We start from the raw sequence: 23,057 nt of genomic DNA, 5'->3' as shown, positions 1-23,057 counted from the left end.
CCCATAACTATTTCACATTTGGGGACAGCATATACCTTCAAATCAGCTGCACTGCTATGGGTACCCGCATGGCCCCACAGTATTCCAACATTTTTATGGCTGACTTAGAACAATGCTTCCTCAGCTCTCGTACCTAACGCCCCTGCTCTACTTGTGCTACGTTGATGACATCTTCATCATCTGGACCCATGGAAAAGAAGCCCTTGAAGAATTCCACCATGATTTCAATGATTTCCACCCCACCATCAACCTCAGCCACACAAAAGATCCACTTCCTGGACACTACAGTGCTAATAAGCGATGGTCACATAAACACCACCCTATACCGGAAACCTACTGACCGCTATACTTACCTACATGCCTCCAACTTTCATCCAGACCACACCACATGATCCATTGTCTACAGCCAAGCTCTAAGATACAACCACATTTGCTCCAACCCCTCAGACAGAGACAAACACCTACAAGATCTCTATCAAGCGTTCTTACAACTACAATACCCACCTGCTGAAGTGAAGAAGCAGACTGACAGAGCCAGAAGAGTACCCAGAAGTCACCTACTACAGGACAGACCCAACAAAGAAAGTAACAGAACGCCACTAGCCATCACCTTCAGCCCCCAACTAAAACCTCTCCAGCGCATCATCAAGGTTCTACAACCTATCCTGAAGGACGATCCATCACTCTCACAGATCTTGGGAGACAGGCCAGTCCTCGCTTACAGACAGCCCCCCAACCTGAAGCAAATACTCACCAGCAACCACACACCACACAACAAAAACACTAACCCAGGAACCTATCTTTGCAACAAAGCCCATTGCCAACTCTGTCCACATATCTATTCAGGGAACACCATCATAGGACCTAATCACATCAGCCACACTATCAGAGGCTCGTTCACCTGCACATCTACCAATGTGATATATGCCATCATGTGCCAGCAATGTCTCTCTGCCACGTACATTGACCAAACCAGTCTCTATGTAAAAGAATAAATGGACACAAATCAGACGTCAACATTCAAAAATCAGTCGGAGAACACTTCAATCTCCCGATTACAGACCTAAAAGTCGCAATATTACAACAAAAAAACTTCAAAAACAAGACTCCAACGAGAGACTGCTGAATTGGAATTAATTTGCAAAATGGACACCATTAAATTAGGCTTAAATAAAGACTGGGAGTGGATGGGTCATTACACAAAGTAAAACTATTTCCCCATGTTTATTTCCTCCCCTCCTTACTGTTCCTCACAACTTCTTGTCAACTGCTGCAAATGGCCCATTTTGATTACCACTACAAAAAGTTTTCTTCTCTCCTGCTGGTAATAGCTCACCTTAACTGATAACTCTTGTTAGAGTGTGTATGGTAACACCCATTGTTTCATGTTCTCTGTGTGTGTGTGTATATATATATCTACCTACTGTATTTTCCACTGCATGCATCCGATGAAGTGGGCTGTAGCCCACGAAAGCTTATGCTCAAATAAATTTGTTAGGCTCTAACGTGCCACATGTACTCCTGTTCTTTATATGGTGTTGCTTTATGACTATGGATTCACAGCAGAATAACAACATCTGGATTTTTCATCAGGTCCGTCACGGGCTGCTGAACTACTTCATACATATCAGGGTTAACATGGTCAGCAAAAGCCTTGCAGGAAGTTTTAAAAGTGTTGTTAAAATGAGCAAAATTCCAGTATTTGCATTAGCTGCCAAAATCACAAATCCTCCACAAAAGAAATAGCCTTGTGCTATGTACTGCCATCAGCTGACAAACAGCAGCGTGAAGAGGTATTTAAGATATAGGACAAAGTTGGCACATGAAGAAATGAGTATAAACGGACTGTAAACAAACAGAGAGATCAATGTATTTATGAGTGGGACTGTATGGGGTTTTCTGTAATGATGGTGGGCGGGGTTCCGCATTCCTGGGGGAGGGTATCTTCTGGTTTGCCTGATGTTCCTAAAATTTCATGCTTCGGGGCTTTAGCTGGTCACCTATAGAGGTGGGGAAGGGCCTCTACCTACTCCCCACCCTGCCCATTCTGTTGGGTTTGTTTTGGTTTGGTTTTTTTTGTCTCATTCCTCTGAAGCATCAGAGATTGCAACAGCTGGAGATGGGACACTGGATGGTTTGAGCCAGTACTCTGAGGTGGCACAGAGCATTCTCTGTCTCACGTGCTTGGCTGGCTGGTTCTGGCTCACATGCTCAGGGTCTAATTGATCACCAGATGTGGGGCAGGAAAGGAATTTTCCTCCAAGTCAGATTGGCAGTAACCTTAGCGGTATTTTGCCTTCCTCTGCAGCATGGAGTGTGGGTCACTTGCCAGGAGTTTCCGCGTATATCTCACTTATCAATTCCCTGCCATGGCAGGGACCTCTGGTATTGATGCATCTCAGTCTCTCCTATTCTCTGCCTGTGACGCATAATAGTTTCATCTTCTGTGGGCTGTGACACTTGGATCTAATTTTGGTTGTTGGGGTTAGTGTGCAGGTACTAGTTGGTGTTGATGGCCTGTGATATACAGGAGGTCAGATTAGATAACATGGTGGTCCCTTCTGGCCTTAAACTCTGTGATTCTTTTTGCCTCTGGAGAACAGATTTTTCTGGACAACATATGCTGCCATAATTCCCTAAAACATGCTGGAATGGGCTTCAATGGCCATTTTAAATTAACGGGGCCAGATCAGAATACCTAGATCTATACGTGGAGGGGAGCTCAGGGTGCAAATCTCCCCTCTTCCACAAGAAAAGAGGACCTCAGTTTCCCCTTTAGAATGTTCCTTTCCAAACTTGCAGAGCCCTTTTTGTGCAGCCTAGGGTCTGGCTGAGCTGGGAGAAGGAGTGAATGAGACAAGAAGCTGGTGCCAGAACAGATGCAGAGACACGGGGAGGATCCTTGCAGAGATTTCTTCCCCTGACCTACCTCCTGTTGCTTTTTCATTGGAGGAGATAACATGGATAATGGTGTCCCCTGCTCCATTGCAGAGTATGTTACTAAGGCTATGGCTACACTAGACAGTTTACAGCAGTGCAGCTGCGCCACTGTAAGCTCTCTGGGTAGCTACTCTAAGCCGACCGGAGAGAGCTCTCTCATCAGCTTAATTACTCCAGCCCCCGCAAGTGGCGGAGCTATGTCAGTGGGAGAAGCTCTCCCACCTACATAACACTGTCTACACCAGCACTTAAATCAGCATAACTTATGTCGCTCAGGGGGTTGGCTAATTCATACCCCTGAGCGACATAACTTACGTCAACTTAAGTTGTGCAGCCTAACTCATATTACTTAAAAAAAATTAATAATAACTCTACCACTATAATCCACTACAGTGCACACACAATTCTCCCGCAAGGAAAAGGATGAGAGCGTGAACCACACATGACAGATGTTAGTCACATCATTTAAGGAACTATTGGAAGGCATTCAGATACTACAGTGATGAGGGAGATATCAGAACCTGAATTGCAAAGAAGAGAATATGCCCAATTTCCACATGCACCTAGATGATGTGGAATTGCCAGACCCTTTACTGCCCAAGAGTATTCTGCAGTGAGCTTTAACTGGATTTGAGTCACAAAGAATAATTCCCAGATAATACTTGTGTTGTTTTTGCTCACTCTGTCCCAACCAAAGCAAAATATGGATCTTTGAACCACAACTGGCTGTTTTTTAATTCAGAGATGCCAGTCACAGGACAACTTGGCAAATGGGACCTCAGTCTCAGTTTGGGACCCCTGGGCATTACTGAAATGCAAATAACGAATAATGATATAATTGTGTTATCCTCTATTGTGTTAGGGGGCTGTACAAACACACACTGAGAGACAATCCAGAAAAATATACAATCTAAACAAACAAGACAGATGAATGATAAGAAGGGAAACAAAAGTACCAAAACCAAAAGTGAAGCAACATCTTCAAAGTCACAAAGCAAGTTGGTGGTAGCGGTAGATGTAGAACCCAGGACTTCTGAGCCCCAGTCAAGTGCCCTAATCACTAAACACCACTGCCTCTACATTTCATCAGGACCTCACGTAACAATCTGTTACCCATATAGTCTCAAAGTATTTCTGAGTGCATTCACTATCACCGGGTTCACATCAAAATAGAACAGGGTATTTAGCCAATGAATGTGACTGTGGGTATCTGAATATGTACATGTTGCTCTGCTGCTATATAGTTTTCTTTTTGAAAGCAAGGCAACCCCAAAATCCTATTGAGACTGCTTGCTTGTTTGATGCCATTCTGGAGTTCACTGTGAGCTGAAAATACATTGAAGGTTATGCATTGTTTTCAAGTTTATGTTTTGTTCAACTAAAACAACCAATTACAAGCCTAACTGGGCTTGCAACAGGGCTGTAATATTTTCAACAGGTGCTGCTGGTGAGCCAAGAAATTGCTTAGGCCCAGAAACAAAGGTATTTAGGCACCTAAACCCCAGATTTAGCACCTAAATCCCAGGTTTGGCTCCACTGCAATCCACAAAATTCTCACCGAACCCTGTAGGTGGCTAAACTAACCTGGCATCTATATTTTCAGGGTAAAAATTCCCTCTGTGCCTGTTTTTCTGCCTCTGGGCATGTGCACTGCTCCCTCCTTTTAGGCATCTGGAACCTATTTCCCACCTAAGCCCCCCAAAAATTCCCAAACCAGGGGAAGATAGGTGTTTAGCCACCTAATTCATGTGCATTGCTGTAGACATGCTCAGAAGCACCTACCAGACCAGTAACTTTTAGCCCACTGGTTAGAGCACTTGCCTTGGGATGTGAGAGATCCAGGTTCAACTCCTAGCTCAACCTGAGAGGAAAAGAGGATTTGAATAAGGGTCTCACATCTCAAGAAAGCACTCTAACCACTGAGCTATGGGATATTCTGATGTGAGGCTCCATCAGTTTCTCCTATTGAAGTTGTTCTACTGTGGATGAATAATGAAAAGCAACTGGAGCGGGAGGACTGGATGCTGGGTTTCCCACTGCCCAGGTGGGGCCTTAACTACTGCACTACAGCATGAATGTGTGCGTGTGTGTCTGTCTCTCTCCTCCCCGCCAGTGAATGTTACACTGTGGATAAATACATAAATAGTCATTGGGCCAGAGAGAGAGAAGCAGAACTAGAAATCTACAATGGAGGGTGAAGGTAGGGATGAGTTGAGACCTTGTTTGCAAATTTTTGGAACTGCTTCAGTCCTTTTTAATTCCCTTATAAAATCTACTATTGATATCTTAAATCAAACACAAACCAAAAGTTTTCCTGCCATCCTTTTTACAGTGAATGTTTTAACTATTTATTTTAGATTTTTTTTACTTGAACTTTTTTTTAAATCAATATTTGCTGAAAAGTGGTGTCATTTCTAAGAATGGCATGACCACCCATGTTACAAATGGTACATGTTTACATCTTGTTTTAATACTAGTTCAGTAATTATTAAGAAAAGTACTAGAGATAAGTTTTCTGAAGTAGTCCTAAAATCATGCCTGCAATTTAGTATGCACATTTTCACACCTAAGTTTTTGCATAAGCAGAGTACACTTTCAGTTATGCAATTTGTTATAGTGCATTTTCCCACACATGCCTCTGATGGAAAAGTACAGTTGTTGTCTTCAGATTCAATAAAATACATCTCTATTTTGTAACATTATTAAACTTTTTATTTATGTATGCATAAATAAAAATGCTATTAAATCTTGCTGAATGTGGGTTTCTTTGAACCAAGATCCTACAAAAGGATCCACACATGGACCTTTATGCCTGCCTCAATTCACACTGAAATTAATAGGTCTATGGGGAAGGTCCTCCTGTCTGGATCCCTTTGTATTACACAGGTCTTGATTTGATGCTTTGAGCCCAGATAGTTAAATTCTCTCCCCCCACCCTACCCCACCAATAGCTCCTGACTTGAAACAGAGAAGTTCCTTTATGCTTTATTTTTATTTTAATTTGAGAATTTTGTAGGTCAGATAAAACTTGGATTAAATTTGCTGTTTACTTAGTCTTTGGGGATTTTTTTCTCTTTGTTCCTAAAGACTGTAAAGTATTTCTCAATAGTAAATATGCTCCATTCTCTAATTACTCAATCACATTTGTATAGGTAAAATGCATAAATGCTTACAAACTTTTAAAGTATTTCTTTTAAAAATTGTTTTCATTTTACCTCTTAAACTTGCATTTTTATTCCTTTGCTGACCTGCAGATGATGAAGGGACTGGGCTGTCATCAAGAGCCAGTCTTAGAAGAGAAGCCCTCACTGGGGGAGAGGGATAGCTCAGTGGTTTGAGCATTGTCCTGCCAAACCCAGGGTTATGACTTCAATCCTTGAGGAGGCCATTTAGGGAACTGGGGTAAAAATCTGTCTGGGTTGGATTAAATGACCTCCTGAGGTCCATTCCAACCCTATAATTCTATGCACTCAGCAGTGCAGCAAGTAAGCAGCTGGCCACTAGGATCCCTATTTATCAAAGTCACACTGTGCTCAAGGGATCTGGAGACTGTAAGTTGCTCTGAGCACCCCTACTGTCCCTTAAAGTCCACCCTGCTGTCAGCACATAAATCTTTCCTGGAAAGCTGCAAAGCTAAGTGAATGTATATTTATCTCCAGACTCACCCAATATTTCCCACATGCTGCTAATTATAATAAAAGTGCAAAGCAGAGCAAAAGTGTTCCAGAAAAATCTCTCAGTTTGGAATGTCAATGTTTATTTACTAAGTTAAGATAGAGAGCTAGGGTGTCTCACCACATTTTACATATGCATACGCTCTTCTCGCAAATAGTGGTGTATGAAGGAAAGTTCTGGAAACACATCCAACTTGACAGGCAATCTGGAGAGAAGATTGTAATATTACAGTTCAGGTACTATCTAAAAAGCAACTTTACAGAACATCCAGCATTGTTACACCAAACAAACCTGTCATTATGAACTTAATGATATTCTTGAGCCATCCACATTAGCACCATTGGTCTTTTATTTATTTCAAATTACTCTTCTTATTTACCTCAGCAGGGCTCTATAAGATTATTCCCCAGACTGCTCAGACTCCTATGGGGATGATTTATGTCATCATTCCAGTGTAACGTTTCCCATAATTGTACTGAGTTTAAAAAACATTAGAACCCAAGGGGCTAGACAAGGAGCTATAACATTAGCAGCATGCTCATATAAATCAATTTACTCCCTTGGAGGGAAAAAATGAAGGAATTTAATGAGATTGCACATGAACTGCAAAGCCAATGTGCAGTTACCATTAAGTGTGTTTAATCAAAAAGTACAGATGTATCACACAGATAAATTCAAAAAAAAAATGCAGCATCCATTTCTATACAATATTATCTGAACAAAGAGCAAGTGAACTTAGAGCCTACGGTGCCAGAGGATTTTAATGGTCTAATTTTCAGTTTGTTCATCAATTTTATGACTATTTTTACTGCTTGTTACTCACATTGTTTCCTATTTACAAAATCATTTATTATTATTCCTTAAAGTATAATTCAATTGCTGTCAATGCCAGTGGTAAAAAAAATTATGACTAGCATGGCACGATTGTTTCCAATTACCTTAGATAGAATTTATCCTGGCAATCAAAAATTTCTAGATTGGAAAGACTTTAGGGTGTGCATGAAATCTCAGACATTAATCTAAACATTGTACTTTGACCCATATATTCACATGGAACAGAATTTAATCAACTATTTCACAGAAAAAGTTTTTGCTTTTTCCTTACGATTTTAAACTCAGTCTAAATTTTAAAATATTATGAATTAATAAGCTTTGACAAATGGTGGATTCCTGTGCAATTATAACATGCCTTACATTATATAAAGCACAAGGTCAAAGACCAAGGGTCAGATCCCATTAAATTCAAAGCGTCTCCTGCAAGGGGCTGAGAGGCTGCAATTTCCATCGAAGTTATCAGGAGTTGAGGATCGAGCCCCCAATGACTAATTATCCCAGAAACACATTAGTTACCCTGTCTAGAATATCCTATTGCCATTAGTAAATGGAATTCAGACATCAAAATTAGGAAAGAAGTTACTTGTCTTTATAGGGCTTAATCCTGTGAGGTGGTGAATGTCGTCAATGCCCACACATTCCAGCATAACACCTCACAGGAGTGCTCAGGCCTCACAGGATCAAGCCCTTAACTTAAAGGGCATTAGATCAGGTGTGGGCAAACTATGGCTTGCGGGACCATCCTGCCTGGCCCCTGAGCTCCTGGCCCGGGAGGCTCACCCCCGGCCCCTCCCCTGCTGTCCCCCCCTACCCCGCAGCCTCAGCTCACCCCGCTGCCGGTGCAATGCTCTGGGCGGCGAGGCTGTGAGCTCCTGGGGCAGCACAGCTGCAGAGCCCAGCCTGACCCAGTCTCTTTGCTCCAGGCAGCGCGGTAAGTGGGCACATAGTGGCGGGGGTTGGATAGAGGGCAGGGGAGTTCAGAGTGGTGGTCAGGGGTGTGTATGGATAGGGGTCCGGGCGGTCCGGGGAATAGGGGGCAAGGGTCCCGGGGGGGCAGTCAGGAAGGAAAATAAGAACAGCCGTACTGGGTCAGACCAAAGGTCCATCTAGCCCAGTATCCTGTCTACCGACAGTGGCCAATGCCAAGTGCCCCAGAGGGAGTGAACCTAACAGGTAATGATCAAGTGATCTCTCTCCTGCCATCCATCTCCACCCTCTGACAAACAGAGTAGGGACACCATTCCTTACCCATCCTGGCTAATAGCCATTAATGGACTTAACCTCCATGAATTTATCCAGTTCTCTTTTAAACACTGTTATAGTCCTAGCCTTCACAACCTCCTCAGGTAAGGAGTTCCGCAAGTTGACTGTGCGTTGTGTGATGAAGAACTTCCTTTTATTTGTTTTAAACCTGCTGCCTATTAATTTAATTTGGTGATCCCAAATGAGGAGGGGGGGTTGGATGGGGCAGGGGTTCCAGGGGGGCCATCAGGAATGAGAGGAGGGGTTGGATGGGGCGGTGAGGGTCCGGGGCAGTCAGGGGACAGGGGAGTGTGGATGGGGCAGGGTCCCCGGAGGGGCCATCAGGGAACGGGGAAGGTTGGATGGGGCAGAAGTCCCGGGGCGCAGATAGGAGGTGGGGGCCAGCCCTCCATACAATTTCCGAAACCCGATGCAGCCCTCAGGCCTAGAAGTTTGCCCGCCCCTGCATTAGATGTAGAGGACATCACTGATTCATAATTATAAAGGGTCCCAACATTTGCAGCAGTCAAGGTCCATCCCTCATTTTCAAATATAGTGACCGCTCAGAATTAAACTAATGAGTGGAGGTTGTGAGGGTAGGAAATGGGAAATTTCAGCTTCTTCCTCCCTCCCATTACCTAAAACACCCTCTAATTTTATTCAAAGATGTCTTACAGGTCAATTTCTAATATGCTTAATGCAATGTGCAAGCATAAAATAATCTAATATATTCAGAAAATGGATTATTTGTGGCTCTGTCTGATCTGAGTCTCCAAATGCAGTGGTGTTTATTATACTGCATGATCTCATTTTGATGTACAGTAGCTGTAACTCTAAGATGCAGCTGTCATTCACTTTAGAATAAATATAATATAATATAATAAAACCACAAGGTAGCCACAGGACAGTATATCTTAAAGCACACTCCTCTGATTTAATCATTGATTGAATTTTTACATAAAAAAGGTACTCATTATGCAATGTACAAACTATAAATACTACTGCAGTTTTACCTTAGGGATAGATGCAACGTCTATTGCTTTATTAAGCTCTTGAACTGCTTCCTCATGGTGATTCTGTCTTTGGAAAGCTACAGCTAAATGATAATAGGTTTCAAATAGCTGAAATACACAACCAGAATCTCAAATTATTATTGAAGTTTTAGTATTGCTGAGGTTCTGAACATGTTTGGGACTGGTTTTTAATTTGTTTTACCATTTCTCTTGGACAATTGTTTCACACATTTGTATTCTAAAATAATTTCAAATTTATTCCCTCAGCTACTCCCTAGGTACTATTTATTTCGGGCTAGATTCTTAGTTTAACTCCATTGAAATAAATGGAATTATGTCACTTACGTCAGCTGAAGGTCTGGCCCTTCAATGATTATCTGGAACATTAAAGTACATTGTCCAGAAGAGAACTATAATATCATTAATATTTCACATTACAAAAATCAGTAGACCCTCTAATAAGCTACAAGAGAGATTTTGTATATCACCTAAATTAATTTAAAATACTGCAACGGAACACAAAACTAAGCAGGCCTCATATTAATAAAATGGCACAGTTGTAAATCTGCAGAGGTAAGAACAGGTGCAAATTGCCCCGTCCTAAAATTCTGCCAGATGCAATAAGCCTGGCCAAGAAAATGATTTAATCCTCAACTGAACAGCATAACCAACCTGCATTAATTTATTTCAAGTTTCTAAAGACAAGTATTTGTAGTTGCAATGAAGAAACATATGGCAGCTGCACACTGGAGCCAATGTTACAGACAAATAGGGCTACATCATGGTAAAACTCTGGCCCCAGTGAAGAAGGATTGCCAGGTGTCCGGTTTTCGAGCGGAACGCCCAGTCAAAAAGGGACCCTGGTGGCTCCGGTCAGCACCACTGACCGGGCCGTTAAAAGTCTGGTTAGGGGTGCGGCAGGTCTAAGGCAGGCTAGTCCCTACCTGTCCTGGCACCACACTGCACCCTGGAAGCAGCCAGCAGGTCCAGCTCCTAGGCAGGGGAGCCACCGAGCTCCATGCACTGCCCCTGCCCCAAACACCAGTTCTGCACTCCCACTGGCCCCTCCCACACTCTGAGTCCCTCATTTCTGGCCCCACCCTGGAGCCCGCACTGCCAGTTAGAGCGCGCACCTCCTCCTGCACCCCAACACCCTGCCCCTGCCCTGTGAAAGTGAGTGAGGGTAGGGAAGAGTGAGCCACGAGGGAGGGGGAATGTAGTGAGCAGGGGACGGGGCCTCAGAGAAAGGATGGAGCTAGGACGTTCGGTTTTGTGCAATTAGAAAGTTGGCAACTCTACAGTGAAGTCATTAGAAGTTTTACCATTTACTTCAATGGGGTCAGAATTTAATCCTATGAGGGAATATTACTGCACCTTTTGAAGGCTGTAACCAGCTCTCCCCCAAGTACTCTATCTGATGCACAAAGGGCCCATCCCATCAGATACGTCAACATGGCGGGGATGACAACACTGACATTAGCACTGCTCTCCACCACTACCTTGCGCTCTCCAGCACAACCATGCATCAGTAAGCTAACAGCTCTGCTTCTCTCTTTCATCTGACCAGACAGTATGCTCTCTCAGCTTCCCTAGCATCTAGTTAGATAAATGTGGCTCAAACATATAATTCAGTTATATGTTCTTAAAATATAATACATTCACATGTTGGTGTTATCCAAATGAAGTCTCCAATCCTACAACCAGATCCAGATGAACTCTTGCACACATGTAGTGCCCTAGTGATATCGAGGGTCCATCCACAAAGATCTGATTGCCAAACTGGAGCCTGCCATTGTATCATTTTGTAAAACAACATTTTTCCAGTACTGTCAACCCTGAGTGTTCAAAAGTCATGAGCAAAGTCTCCCAAAATCATGTGATTGAATTAAAAGTCATGAGACTTTTTTTAAATGATTCTTTTTATTTGCCTTCTGGTAATTGAGCCTTTAGGGTTCCAATTTTCTCTGCAAACGTGACAAACTTTTTTTTTTTAAATGAAAGCTGGTATTTTCACATAATCACATCACTTCAGAAGCTGGGATTTTAATAAAGACCATCTATTAGAAGACTTGTAATAACATTGCAAGAGCTAACAATCCTGCTGGTCACCTGAGAAATGTTTTTAAAATTACCAGTTGTGAATAGTAAGGCCCAGGCTCAAAGTCTTTAGGAAGTTCCTCTTTGCTCAGAGTTTTCAAGAGTGCTGTATAATGTTCAACAACCTGAAAGCAAAAAACATAAATGGCAAAATGACTTAAAGCCAGCATCGGACTGGGAGTTTTTGTGAGTCAGAAATGAGAAGCACTGCAAAGTGCAAAAGCTGAACTCAGCTCCTCTGGACACCAGGCTCAACCTCATCTGCCTAGGAGAGCACACGCCAGAGCACAAATAGCCACAGATTAGTGCCACAGCAAAGTTATCATTGTCCTGGGTTACTTGCTGTGGCTGGGATGAAGAACACTTATTGCATATCTAATGTGAATAAGACACCCCTTCCCAACGAGGGTCTCCCATCCCGGCCCCGACCCAGCCGGGCGCTGCTTAGCCCGGGAAAGGGCGGCAGGGGGGCGCTGTCTCCCATCCCGGCCCCGACCCAGCCGGGCGCTGCTTAGCCTTGGGGGGCGGGGGGATCCCCCATGCCGCCCAGTCCCTGCCCAGCGCCCTCTGGCGGAGGCGGGCGGAGTCACCTCGCTCCAGCGCATGGCCCGCTCGCAGGCTACCGCGGAGCGCAGCTGCGCCTCGGCCCGCGCCCGCGCCCGGGTTAGGACCGCCGCCGCCGCCGCGGAAGAGGGGAAGGAAAGGGCGGGGCTCGAGGCGGGGACTTGCGGGAGGCAGTAGGCCCTCGCCGAGTCCATGGAAGGCGGCCGGACGGGCCACGCGGAGCCCCGTGCTGCGCCAGGCGGCCCGCCGCGCTGGGGACAACAGGCCGCGTTTCCATGGCACCGGGAGGGCGGGGCCGCAGGAGGGGGGAGAGCTGCACTGAGGCCTCCCGACAGCCACACCCCCCAGCTTCGCCACCTCCGCTGATCTAGGCCCCCCTGCGGTGACACCCCGGCGCAGGGAACGTTTCACCCCGGCTTTGCCCGGGCCGCCGGCACCAGGCCGCTCCCCGCCCCCGCAGCAAGGCGCTAGCCAGGGCCGGGCAGCCGGTCCCGTACCCCGGCCGGCGGGTGGGTTGGTTGGTTGGTTGGTTACTCACTGGAGGATGTCGCTAGTTTCCTTCCTTGGGGCTGGAGTGGGATGGGGAGCCCGTCACTTGCTGGAAAGGCCTTTTCCCCCAGGCCAGATGCACTTTATCTCCTCGGGAAGGCAGCTCCGCAGGCTGCGCTTCTCAATCACAGCTGGCTTCATCCCTGCGCGCCCCCTCACTTCCCGCTGAGCTTTGCGATCTGCCTTGTCCACAGCGTGGCATAAATATCCAAATTTTGTTATCCCCCTTCTTCTCTTCCTGCCCCCCTCCAGCCCCCAAATAATCACTCAAACCATCCTTCCCTGAAGTGCAGGGAGTATTGACTGAATAAGAAGTGCAGGACTGGGTCCCAGGTACTAAAAAACCATCGTAAATAGGATCTATTGCTATGCAATAATGAGTACCCCACATAATCCAAACACATTCTTTCTAAATCTTTGCAAAAAAAAATTATTGGAATATATTTCATATTGACTGACTCTCGTTGCTGTTATTTACCAGGCAGGCTTTGGCAGGCATTTCCTAAATTTCCACAGCTGTCTCATCCCACAAACCCAAACACCTTTGCCCCGTCCCCTACACCAAGGCCCTTCTCTGAGGCAACGCCCCCTCACTCCATTTCCCCCTTCCCTCCCTCCCTCATTTTCACCAGGCTGGGGCAAGGGTCCATGCTCTGGGAGGGAGTTTGGTTTTGGGCTGGGGTATGGGGAGGGGCGGTTCAGGGTATGTGCTCTGGGAGGGATTTTGGGTGCAGGCTCTGGGCTGGGGCAGAGGGTTGGAGTGTGTGAGGGGATGAGGGGTGCAGGCTACAGCCAAGCAGCGCTTACCTCGGGCGGCTCCTGAAAGCAACCGGCACATCACTCTGGCAGCAGCTCCTAGGTGGGGAGCCATGGGGGTAGGGTGACCAGATGTCCCGACTTTATAGGGACAGTCCCGATTTTTGGGTCTTTTTCTTATATAGGCTCCTATTACCCCTCACCCCGTCCCAATTTTTCACACTTGCTGTCTGGTCACCCCACAGGTCCCATGGGCTGCAGTCCCTGGCCAACAGGAGCTGTGGAGTCGGGCCTGCCCTTTCCTCCTCCCCCCCCTCCTTCCCCGGGCCACAGGGACATGCAGGCCACTTCCAGGAGCAATGTGGGGCCAAGGCAGGCAGGGAGCCTGCCTTGGCCCCACTGTGATGCTGGAATTTTAACATTTTGAAATCTCCTGTATTGGCTGCAGCAGGAGATAGAGCCTGATTCTGGGAGACTCCTGGTAAAACTGGGAAAGTTGGCAACCCTTTTACTACCACGTTCCAGTGAAGAAATGGAGAATTAAGCTGTTATTCTGAAGGTTTATCTCTGTTCCCTCATTACTTCTCAGCCTAATAAATAACCAGCATGAATAAAATGAGTTGGTATGCACAGTCTCCTCAGAAGAATTTCATCTATCATCGTGCATTACTACATAAAAATCATATTTTTAATTTATTAAATTGAAATATTACATGGATATTCTACTTTGTTTTGTTATATGAACAATAACCAGGCTGTGGGTGTGGTCTGAGCTAGTGGTCAGAGTCAAGAGTTGGAGTCTGAAGTCAACAACCAGAAGCCCGTAACAAACAGCCAAGGATCAGAGGTAGAATCAAGAGCAGAATAGGAATGAAGTAGAAGTAAGGCTGGAGCAAGGCAGGCACAGGAGTAATCACAGCTGCAGGCATAAGCACTGAGCAACAGCCAATGACCTGTTGCTGCTGGGCTTAAGAGAACATCTGCTGGTTCCTTCAGCCAATCAGGCAGTTCTGCTGTTCAGTCTGTGTTCATTAGTCTGTTGGAGACAGAGCTAGCTGCAGACCTTCATTTGACAATAGGTGTGTAGTACCTTTGAAAATCCCTCTTGGTGTCTGTCTACATCTTTAGGTGCCTAAATACCTTTACAAATTTGGCCTTTAGTAAATAGGTGTGCAGGGTGCTTGAGAATTATCAGTGCTTAGTGTTGAGGATATTTTGTTCACATGTGGCATTCCTCACAGCAGATCTGAGCTCCTTCCCAAACATTTTAAAATTAAATCCATATATAAGTTACATAAACATGGGTGCAGCATTTGAGAATGTGCCCTTGTGCTTATTGAGTTTTAGGCACACAGGTCTGGGATGTCTTAGCTTTTTTATGTTTTTATTTTTATACATATGTATTTGAATTTGTGCCTCAGTATTGTACACATACCAGTTAGCTGGTCTGGATAATTTAGATCTTAAATGTCACAAAATTAATGGAAATGAGCAGAACGATCCATTAGCTGATTTGTTTTACATTTCCACATTAGCTATTGACACTTAATGCCCAAAATCACAAAGGGACTTAGGAATTGTAATGAATAACTTTTTGGCACCTAGGCACCCAGTGGAATCCACAAACCCCAATTTAGGTGACTGGGCTCTTTATGTAATGCTTGGGGAAAGATAGACAACTAATAATGGGATCCATAAAAGCCAACACATTAGGTGGGAACTGCCTAAGCTAGCCAATAGCAGATGCCAAGGAGAGGGGTGGGTGTCCTCAGTCCTGCCTTTCCCAGAGAGGTAGGAACTTAAATCTGGGTGAGAGGGAGGCACATATCTTTGCTTGGGATCCACAGCCAAGAACCCTCCCCTGGAATAGTCACCTAAGCTGTTTCTTGTAAGAATGGTGGTGGTGCATGCAAAGCCCTGCACAAAGTGGCCAGGAGTTGGCAGCTTCCCTTATAACTTTTATCCCAGTAGCCAGGGCACTAATTTGGGATGTTGAGAGACCCTGGTTACCCACACACACACACCCCAATGAGAAGGGATTTGAATGTGGGTTTCCTCCTCACGAGAGTGCCCTAACTACAGGGAGATGGTATTGTCTGATATGGGTGCCTCTCAGCTTTTCCTCTTGAAGTTGTTGCACTTTGTATAAATAAATTAAATATGCATTTGGCCAAAGAGGATGATTCTATAGTCCAGTGGTAAAGGCACTCAGCTGAGAGATGGGAAACTCATTCAGAGAGGGAATTTGAACTTGGGTCTCCCACCTCCCAGGTGAATGCCCTAACTATTGAGCTAGAGATTATAAAGAAGGCAGCTGCTGCCGCCGCCGCCTCCTCCCTCCACCAGCTGTTTTGTATGGAGTTAGACAGGTGTGCTTTGAAAATGTCTACCAGATCAGGCAAGTTAGGCAGGGGAACACCTTGGTTTAAGCATCCCACTGTGGCTTAGGTACTATTGGGTTATCCGGGAGAGGGGGCGGGCGGAAGCCCACCCCATGCTAACGAATCCCCCCCCCAGCCTAAGGGGAGGATCCACAGGGCCACGGAAACCCACTGTGGCTTAGGTGTGAGACAGGCACCCAGGCCTTTATCCAAGTCATTGTGCACATGCCCAGTGGTAGAAACTTAGCATCTAGGGGAATTTTACAGCAAACATTTAGGCACTGAGGGATTTTGGGCACCTCTAGAGTTAGACAGTAGGGGTTTTGAGGTGCTCAGTGGTACCTAAATTTGGGGGATTTAGGTGCCTAAAATGTGAGGAAGGCACCTAAGTCCTTTTGTGGATCTGGGTCTTAGTCACAAACATCTCAAAATTACTTTACATGGTTCTGTCTCCAGCATGAACACACACATAGATCAATATCTCTTTAGAATCAGGGAACCAAGATGTTAAAATATGTGAAGATACTGCTTCTCCAGTGTTTTCTAGCATCTCTCCTCTCCTTCCTGGCAGTATAGTGTAATTGTATGTGGTACTGCCATTAGTTCTCCCAAGAGCAGCTGCACACTTATCTACTTTGTAGGGGATAATTTCTCAGGCAAGTAAGTTTCATTTTCCTGTTTCCGATAGTTAATTGTATATCTTGGTGCAGAGTTGACCGGTTCAGTCCTGTCTTGGCTGAAAGTATAATCCTGTTTTTGTTATTAGTTTGTGGTGCTCTCACATGACCTGGTTACAAAAATCGTGTCAAGTATGCGCGTGCATCCACACTCACGTGACTAATTGTGTTTGTATCAGAGCAATTAGGGACAATGTAGGTGGCTGTCCCAAATTTAGGCCCCAAGCCTGAAAACACTCACCTGCTTCACTTTAAGCACAAGAGTTGCGCAAACTTCAGTTTGTCAGGCTAGCCATTGTAATACATAACAAGCCAACACTAAACTAAATCAATTTAGGTTACAAGGCAAGAAACCAATCCAGCCAATTAGCAGAATACATTTCATTCAAACTTACTCTAGAGTATGTGGAAATTTAACTCATACAACAAAGTGTCATTGTGTGAAGAATAATCTTCATTTTAGCTGTAATTTTCCTGTCCACAGATGGGAACTAGAATTACCTACAAATGAGGTAGTTCAAATGAAGTTAATCAAAAAGTGAGCACTTAAATACAGCAACTACTTTTAAGATGAAAATTGTGGTGCCTGCATCAAAGGTAGAAGATGCAGGAGTGTCATCTTTGCCCCCAAATTGTAATGTAGAGCTTGAGAGCATATAAGCAGGTCATTGTAGGACATGGAAGCAATTTGCCTTGGAGCAAACCTGATAGGCAGTAATTAGGCCCTGTTTGATGCCCCAGTGACTGAAGAGGTGATTAAGTAAAAAGAAAAAAAAGTTATACTGTGGTTATCAGAGACTCAAAGGCCTGAACTATAATTTTTAGCATACTGAATAAAAATTACTAGGTGCTTTGAATTATGCTTTAACCTAATCAGATTGCTCCCATACAGAATGGAGGGAAGCAAGCAAAACCAGTGTTTTATGCTTTCCTGCAATACTGTGATCAATACTTCCAGTACCTGAGCAAAAGGGATAAAATTAATTGGAACAAGAGTTCATATATTCTTATCTTACCAACTGAAGATGAAGAGTACTAGGAAGCCCTTTGTGTTCCTAAGAACAGTAGCTTTTAGAAAATAATCAATTAACTAATATAAAACATTACTGAGGAGATACATTTGATTGTATTCTTCAATTCTATATGCACCTAGAAATCTGTCGACTGGTAGAATTCATTAATCTCAGTAAATATATTTTATAGCTAGAGAGCTTTGATGAGACTTGGTGTTGTAACGTGTACAGTTGAAAGAGCATTTATCACAAAAGCATAGCATAGGATTATGAAAATAAGACTAACTGGAAGATCCCAGACAATTTTAAAAAATCATATCTACGCACTAAATCACATTTTAAGCCCTGCAACTCACCTAGTTAACATTGCCTATCTACAAACAACATTCTGCAGCCTTTCCACATGTGATGCTCTGTACCTTGGAGGAACACCCTTCACCCCCATGTTCATCCTTATAATATGATTGTGTGGTATCCAGTGCAAAGTTTGTCATGTTGGGTGTCTTCAGCTCATGATGCACTGAGCATTGTTGTTATAGTAATGTTGTACCGGTAATAATGTTATAGGTTGTAATTTCATGTGTATAGTTGTGAGGCTGAAAATGTGTGCCCATGGCTTAACACAAGCCCAGGCAAAAACTCTCCCAAGAGCAGAGGTGCAGTTCACACCTCATCAGGGCATATATGGGACAAACCCAGCCCAGCCTCACACAAGAACAAAGGACACTGGCTTAGACAGCAACAAAGGATCTGTTGGACTCTCAAGTGAGTCACCCCCATTCCTTTGGTCATTTTGGGACTATGATGAGGTAGTGCTCACCTGACTCTGAAGGGGGGGCAAAGCTAAGAGGGAAGAAAGAACATGATAAAAGGGAGAGATGTTTGCTATGCTCTTCCTGTCTTTTCCCCCCTACATCTACAGACATCACCAAGGGACTGAAGCGCTGATCAAAGAGGAGAGCCTGGCTGAAGGGCAACCGGTCTGTAGTGAGAAGCATCTAAATTTGTAAGGGTACTGAAAGTGTTAAGATCAGCTTAGCATGCATTTTGCTTTTATTTCATTTGACCAAATCTGACTTGTGCTTTGACTTATAATCACTTAAAATCTATCATTTATAGTTAATAAATTTGTTTGTTTATTCTACCTGAAGCAGTGCATTTGGTTTGAAGCATGTTCAAGACTCCTCTTAGGATAACAAGCCTGGTACATATCAATTTCTTTGTTAAATTGACAAACTCATAAGTTTGCAGCATCCAGCGGGCATAACTGGACACTGCAAGATGGAGGTTCCTAGGCTAGGGTTGTGTCTGGGACCGGAGATATTGGCTAGTGTCATTTGGTTGCACAATCCAAGCAGTGGCTGGCTGGTAGCAGCTTACATGCTAGATGGCTGTGCAGGAACAACCTGGGTTCTCAGAGCAGAGCAGGGTAAGGCTGGCTCCCAGAGTCGAGGATTGAAGTGACCTAGCAGATCACCGGTCCGGATAACACCAGGGGAACGTCACCCCCCCCCGCGCAGAGTAAAAATAAGATATTGAGTCAGTGAACCATATTGGAGAGCGTAGGAAGTATAGACTCCATCAGAAAAAGCACATTAATATTCCACCAGAATAGCAGAATCATGATGCCTCCAGTCATGCCTTTGTACAGAGCCTTTGTTCAAGTTTGTTAGCATATGTATTGTGCTGTTAAAGCCATATAAAAATGAATGCCCTCCCTAGCCATCTTAAGGATCAGAGCTAGCCCCAAGTCTTTCCGGTACCCCATACCCGCTAAAAATTTCTTGCTGGTACTGCGTTCTGGAGAGTACCGCCTTACTTGCACTCCTGATCATAGTCCTCCCCCACACCTCAGGGCTGGAAATAGCACAAATCCATTAATCATTCAGGATATGCTGAAAGGCCTGTTTATTCACGTTTCTGGGAATGTGTGTGTGTGTGTTGGCAGGGGGTATCTTTGAATATTTTTGGTTGGTTGGCTTGGTTTTGGGGTGAGGAGTAGTGACTGGCTTAGTTATTTTATGTAACTATTTTTAATTTATGGCAAAGGATCCTAGAACCTACAATAGGCATCTTTTTGTGTATTATAATTCTGACTAAATAAAGTATGTTTAGCATCCCTGGCAGCTGTATGAAAACAAAGGGTCTGTGCACCTGGCCCTTGCTTCTGTTAGCTCTCCTAAGATCTATATGGATATTGTCATTCTAAAACCCACTTTGTCACTTCTGTAGAGAAGGGAGAGGGAGGGAAAACCCTCTCTCGGCCACCATTGCAAGATAGCTCTGAAACCCTGTGTGAGCAAACAACATCCCTGCTCCTGCATAGAGCTATAACTCGTAGACATAGAAGATGCACCAGACACCAGGATTTGGAAAATGAAAGAAGGGATCAGAAAACTTCATGTTTACCTGACCCCAGACCAGAGGCCCAAATATGTCAGTGGTACATAGTTTACAAAGCTATTGTGGAAGCTGACAGGGAAATGGACCAAATATGATGTGGGAAAATGTACGGTATCTTTATGGGTTTTTAAACTAGAGACATTGTGTCATGAACTTGGTGATGAATCACTAAAGACTTTTACATTTGTAAATGACGTTGGTAAGTGCTTACAGTTTTCTTGCAATTTTTGATGACAGGTGTGACCCATGTCGGTTGGCCCACCGAGCTGCTAGGGGGCAGTGGGTAGCTACTGTCCCACTGGCCAGCCTGCATCAGGCCATCTGTCACTAGGGAATTAGTGGAGGGAGGGACGCCGGCACAGGTCTATAGCACACCCCTCAGGCCAGGGAGCGCCAGCAAGAGTCTATAGCGCTATAAGGACTTTGCTACCCAAGGCGGGTTGGCCAGGGTAGGGGAACACAGGCCCACACCCAACTCCACTGCGTTCCAGCCCAGGGCCCTGACAGTGGCAGGGCGAGGGTCCCGCCACCGGGGTCCCTCCACTACACACTGACCAGACTCACTGCACTGTGCAGTTCCATCCCTGGGCTTCTTCCTACCCAGTCCCTTGAATGAGTTCCTCCAGTCCTTCCAGCTCATCTGGGTATTCTGCTGCAAGGCAACTCCAGCTCTCCCTCCACCTCAGGCTCCTCCAGGTACTCAGCTGCTTCCAGCTCCAGCTCCCCCTCTGCCTCAGGTTCCTCGAGGTACTCGGTGGCAGGCAGCCCTGGTAGCCCCAGTCCTTCCTCCAGGTCAGGTTTCTCCTGGTCCAGGGCCTCCCCGGACCAGCAGCAGGGTCTGAAGGGAGCAGCCAACACTCTGCATCTGCCTCCCTCCCAGGTGCTGCCCTGACTGGGTAGAGGGCCCCACCCTTTGTACTTCCTGTTCCACCTCTCCCCTTCCCGGGGGTGGAGTAAGCTTGGTCTGGCCCCGCCCCCTCAGGCTAAGAGAGTGGCTCTTTACCCTCGGGTTCGGAGGGAAGCCACCCTGGCTCTTTACACAGGATACTCTGTTCTGGGAGATTGCTAATTTTTTTAGGACATTTTCTAGGGTAGAATCTTATTCAATTGATTAATATTAAATAGGAGAAACGTGCTGCTCAGTACAGGGACTCGGCAGTGAGGTTGCACCTGACACAGTGCAAGGGCTGGGCCTGCCCCAGAAACACCCTGGGGCCCTGCCCCTCTGCACCAGGTGCACCAGGTATGGGTAGGCAGGCTCAGCCCAGAAGGATCCAAGTGTGGATGGGGCTTAGTGTGGGGGGATCCAGGTGTGGGGTGAGAGGTTTCAGTGTAGGGTAATATGGGTGCAGGCGGCTCAGTGGGAGATCTGGATGCACAGGAGCTCATTGGGGGGTTCCAGGTGCAGGGGCAATGGAACTCTGCAGGGGATACAGGTGAAGGTGGTGGGAGCTCAGCAGGGGGGTCTGGGTGCTGGGGGGCTGGGGATCAGTGGGGTGGAGATCTGAGTGTGGGGGGCTTGTCAGAGGGGTCCAGGTGTAGGGCAGTAGGGCTTCTCAGGGTGCGGGTTCGAGGGGCCTGCTTAGCACGGGAGCCCCAGCTGCTGCCAAGGGGACGCTGCATGCCAGGCTCCCACTTCCTCCCACAATTCCCCTATCCCCTTTTCGTCACCACCCTCCTCCCCTCACTCTCACATTCCCTTTCCCCTGCCCTATTCCACCCCCTTCCTTCCCCCACTGCCTCTTCCCCCACCCCCCATTCCCCCTACCCCCTCTTACTCAGCCCCATGCAGGCACTCACTATTGCACAGAAAACGGGAATGCTCCCAGCACACAGAAGGGGGGCGGGGGGACAACTGGCACTAGGACCCAGGAGGCAGCATTCAGCTGCAGAGGCAGCAGAGCAGAGAGGCAGCCTCCTTTAGCGGGGCAGCTCTGTGCTTGCAGAAATGGAGGGGTGGGCAGTGGCATGTAATCCCATATGACCCCCTATACCTCAACTCTGTTTGGAAGGGGCAATTCCCGCCCCTGCCCAAAACCACATCTATGGTTGCCCCCCCTCCCCACCCTGAGCGACAGGGCCGGCTCCAGGGGTTTTGCGGCCCCAAGCAGCCAAAAAAAAAAAATCCGCAATCGCGCTCTGCGGCAATTCAGCAGGAGGTCCTTCGCTCTGACCGGGAGTGAGGGACCTGCCGCCCCTCTCCAGAGTGGCCGCCCCAAGCACCTGCTTGCTAAGCTGGTGCCTGGAGCCAGCCCTGCTGAGCGACTTCCCTTTGCTTCCCTGCCATTTTCTGCAAGGAAGCACAGGAATTCTGCGGGGAGGGGGGGCATTTTCTGAGGGTGCACAATCCCACAGAATTCCCCCAGGAATAAAATACTTTCAAATTGATTTTTGCATGTAAGCAGTTGCTGTGATTGTCACGGCGGGGATGTTATGTCAAGAAACACTCTCCTTTCTTGAAATTGGTCTAAACTATGGAAAAAGCTTGAGAACCCCTACCTTTCTATATCTAAATGTTCTTTCTTAGGTGATCCTCAGTTTTGCGTATTGTGGGTTAGGGTAACAAATTTTTAACTGAGGGGAGTTATCTCTTGAAAATTCTAGCAATTTAGAAATCTCCTTGCCATTTTCTGCTGTACTCTGGGGGTGAATGGGGACAAAAGATTCTTTTTGGCATTTAAAGGCTTTCCTGAATGGTTGGTTCCTGAGAATGGGAATTCCCTAACAACACACATCAGTGTTCCTTCACCACTACCATTGTACTTTTATTTATAGCCCAGCCTTATTTTCTCTGTTCCTCTTACATTAAAGTTTCAAAGTAGATAGGTTTCCCTTCCTGGTTACCAGCCTCTCCTCTGCCAGATAAGTTAAGAACAGCAATGTATGAAATAAAGCAAATAAGCAGGCTGGCCA

General features: G+C 45.7%; 1 protein-coding gene across 3 annotated transcripts in view; it reads right to left on the bottom strand.

Annotated features, from left to right (window-relative positions):
• Positions 1-12,633, bottom strand: part of LOC120395903 — an 89,870-nt gene extending 77,237 nt beyond the window's left edge. For all 3 annotated transcript variants that reach the window (XM_039520710.1, XM_039520709.1, XM_039520711.1), the window contains exons 1-4: positions 12,392-12,633; positions 11,837-11,926; positions 9,705-9,812; positions 6,736-6,820 (exon numbers count right to left, since the gene is read on the bottom strand). In XM_039520710.1, coding sequence (XP_039376644.1) covers positions 6,736-6,820; positions 9,705-9,812; positions 11,837-11,926; positions 12,392-12,559 — 451 coding nt within the window. In that variant the 5' untranslated portion in view covers positions 12,560-12,633. The remainder of the gene's footprint in view (positions 1-6,735; positions 6,821-9,704; positions 9,813-11,836; positions 11,927-12,391) is intronic.
• Positions 12,634-23,057: the final 10,424 nt, after the last annotated feature.

Source organism: Mauremys reevesii, linkage group 1, assembly GCF_016161935.1.
Source record: "Mauremys reevesii isolate NIE-2019 linkage group 1, ASM1616193v1, whole genome shotgun sequence".
Lineage (NCBI taxonomy): Eukaryota > Metazoa > Chordata > Testudines > Geoemydidae > Mauremys > Mauremys reevesii.
The sequence above is the reverse complement of the archived record's forward strand: the minus strand, read 5'-3'. Positions and strand labels throughout refer to the sequence as shown.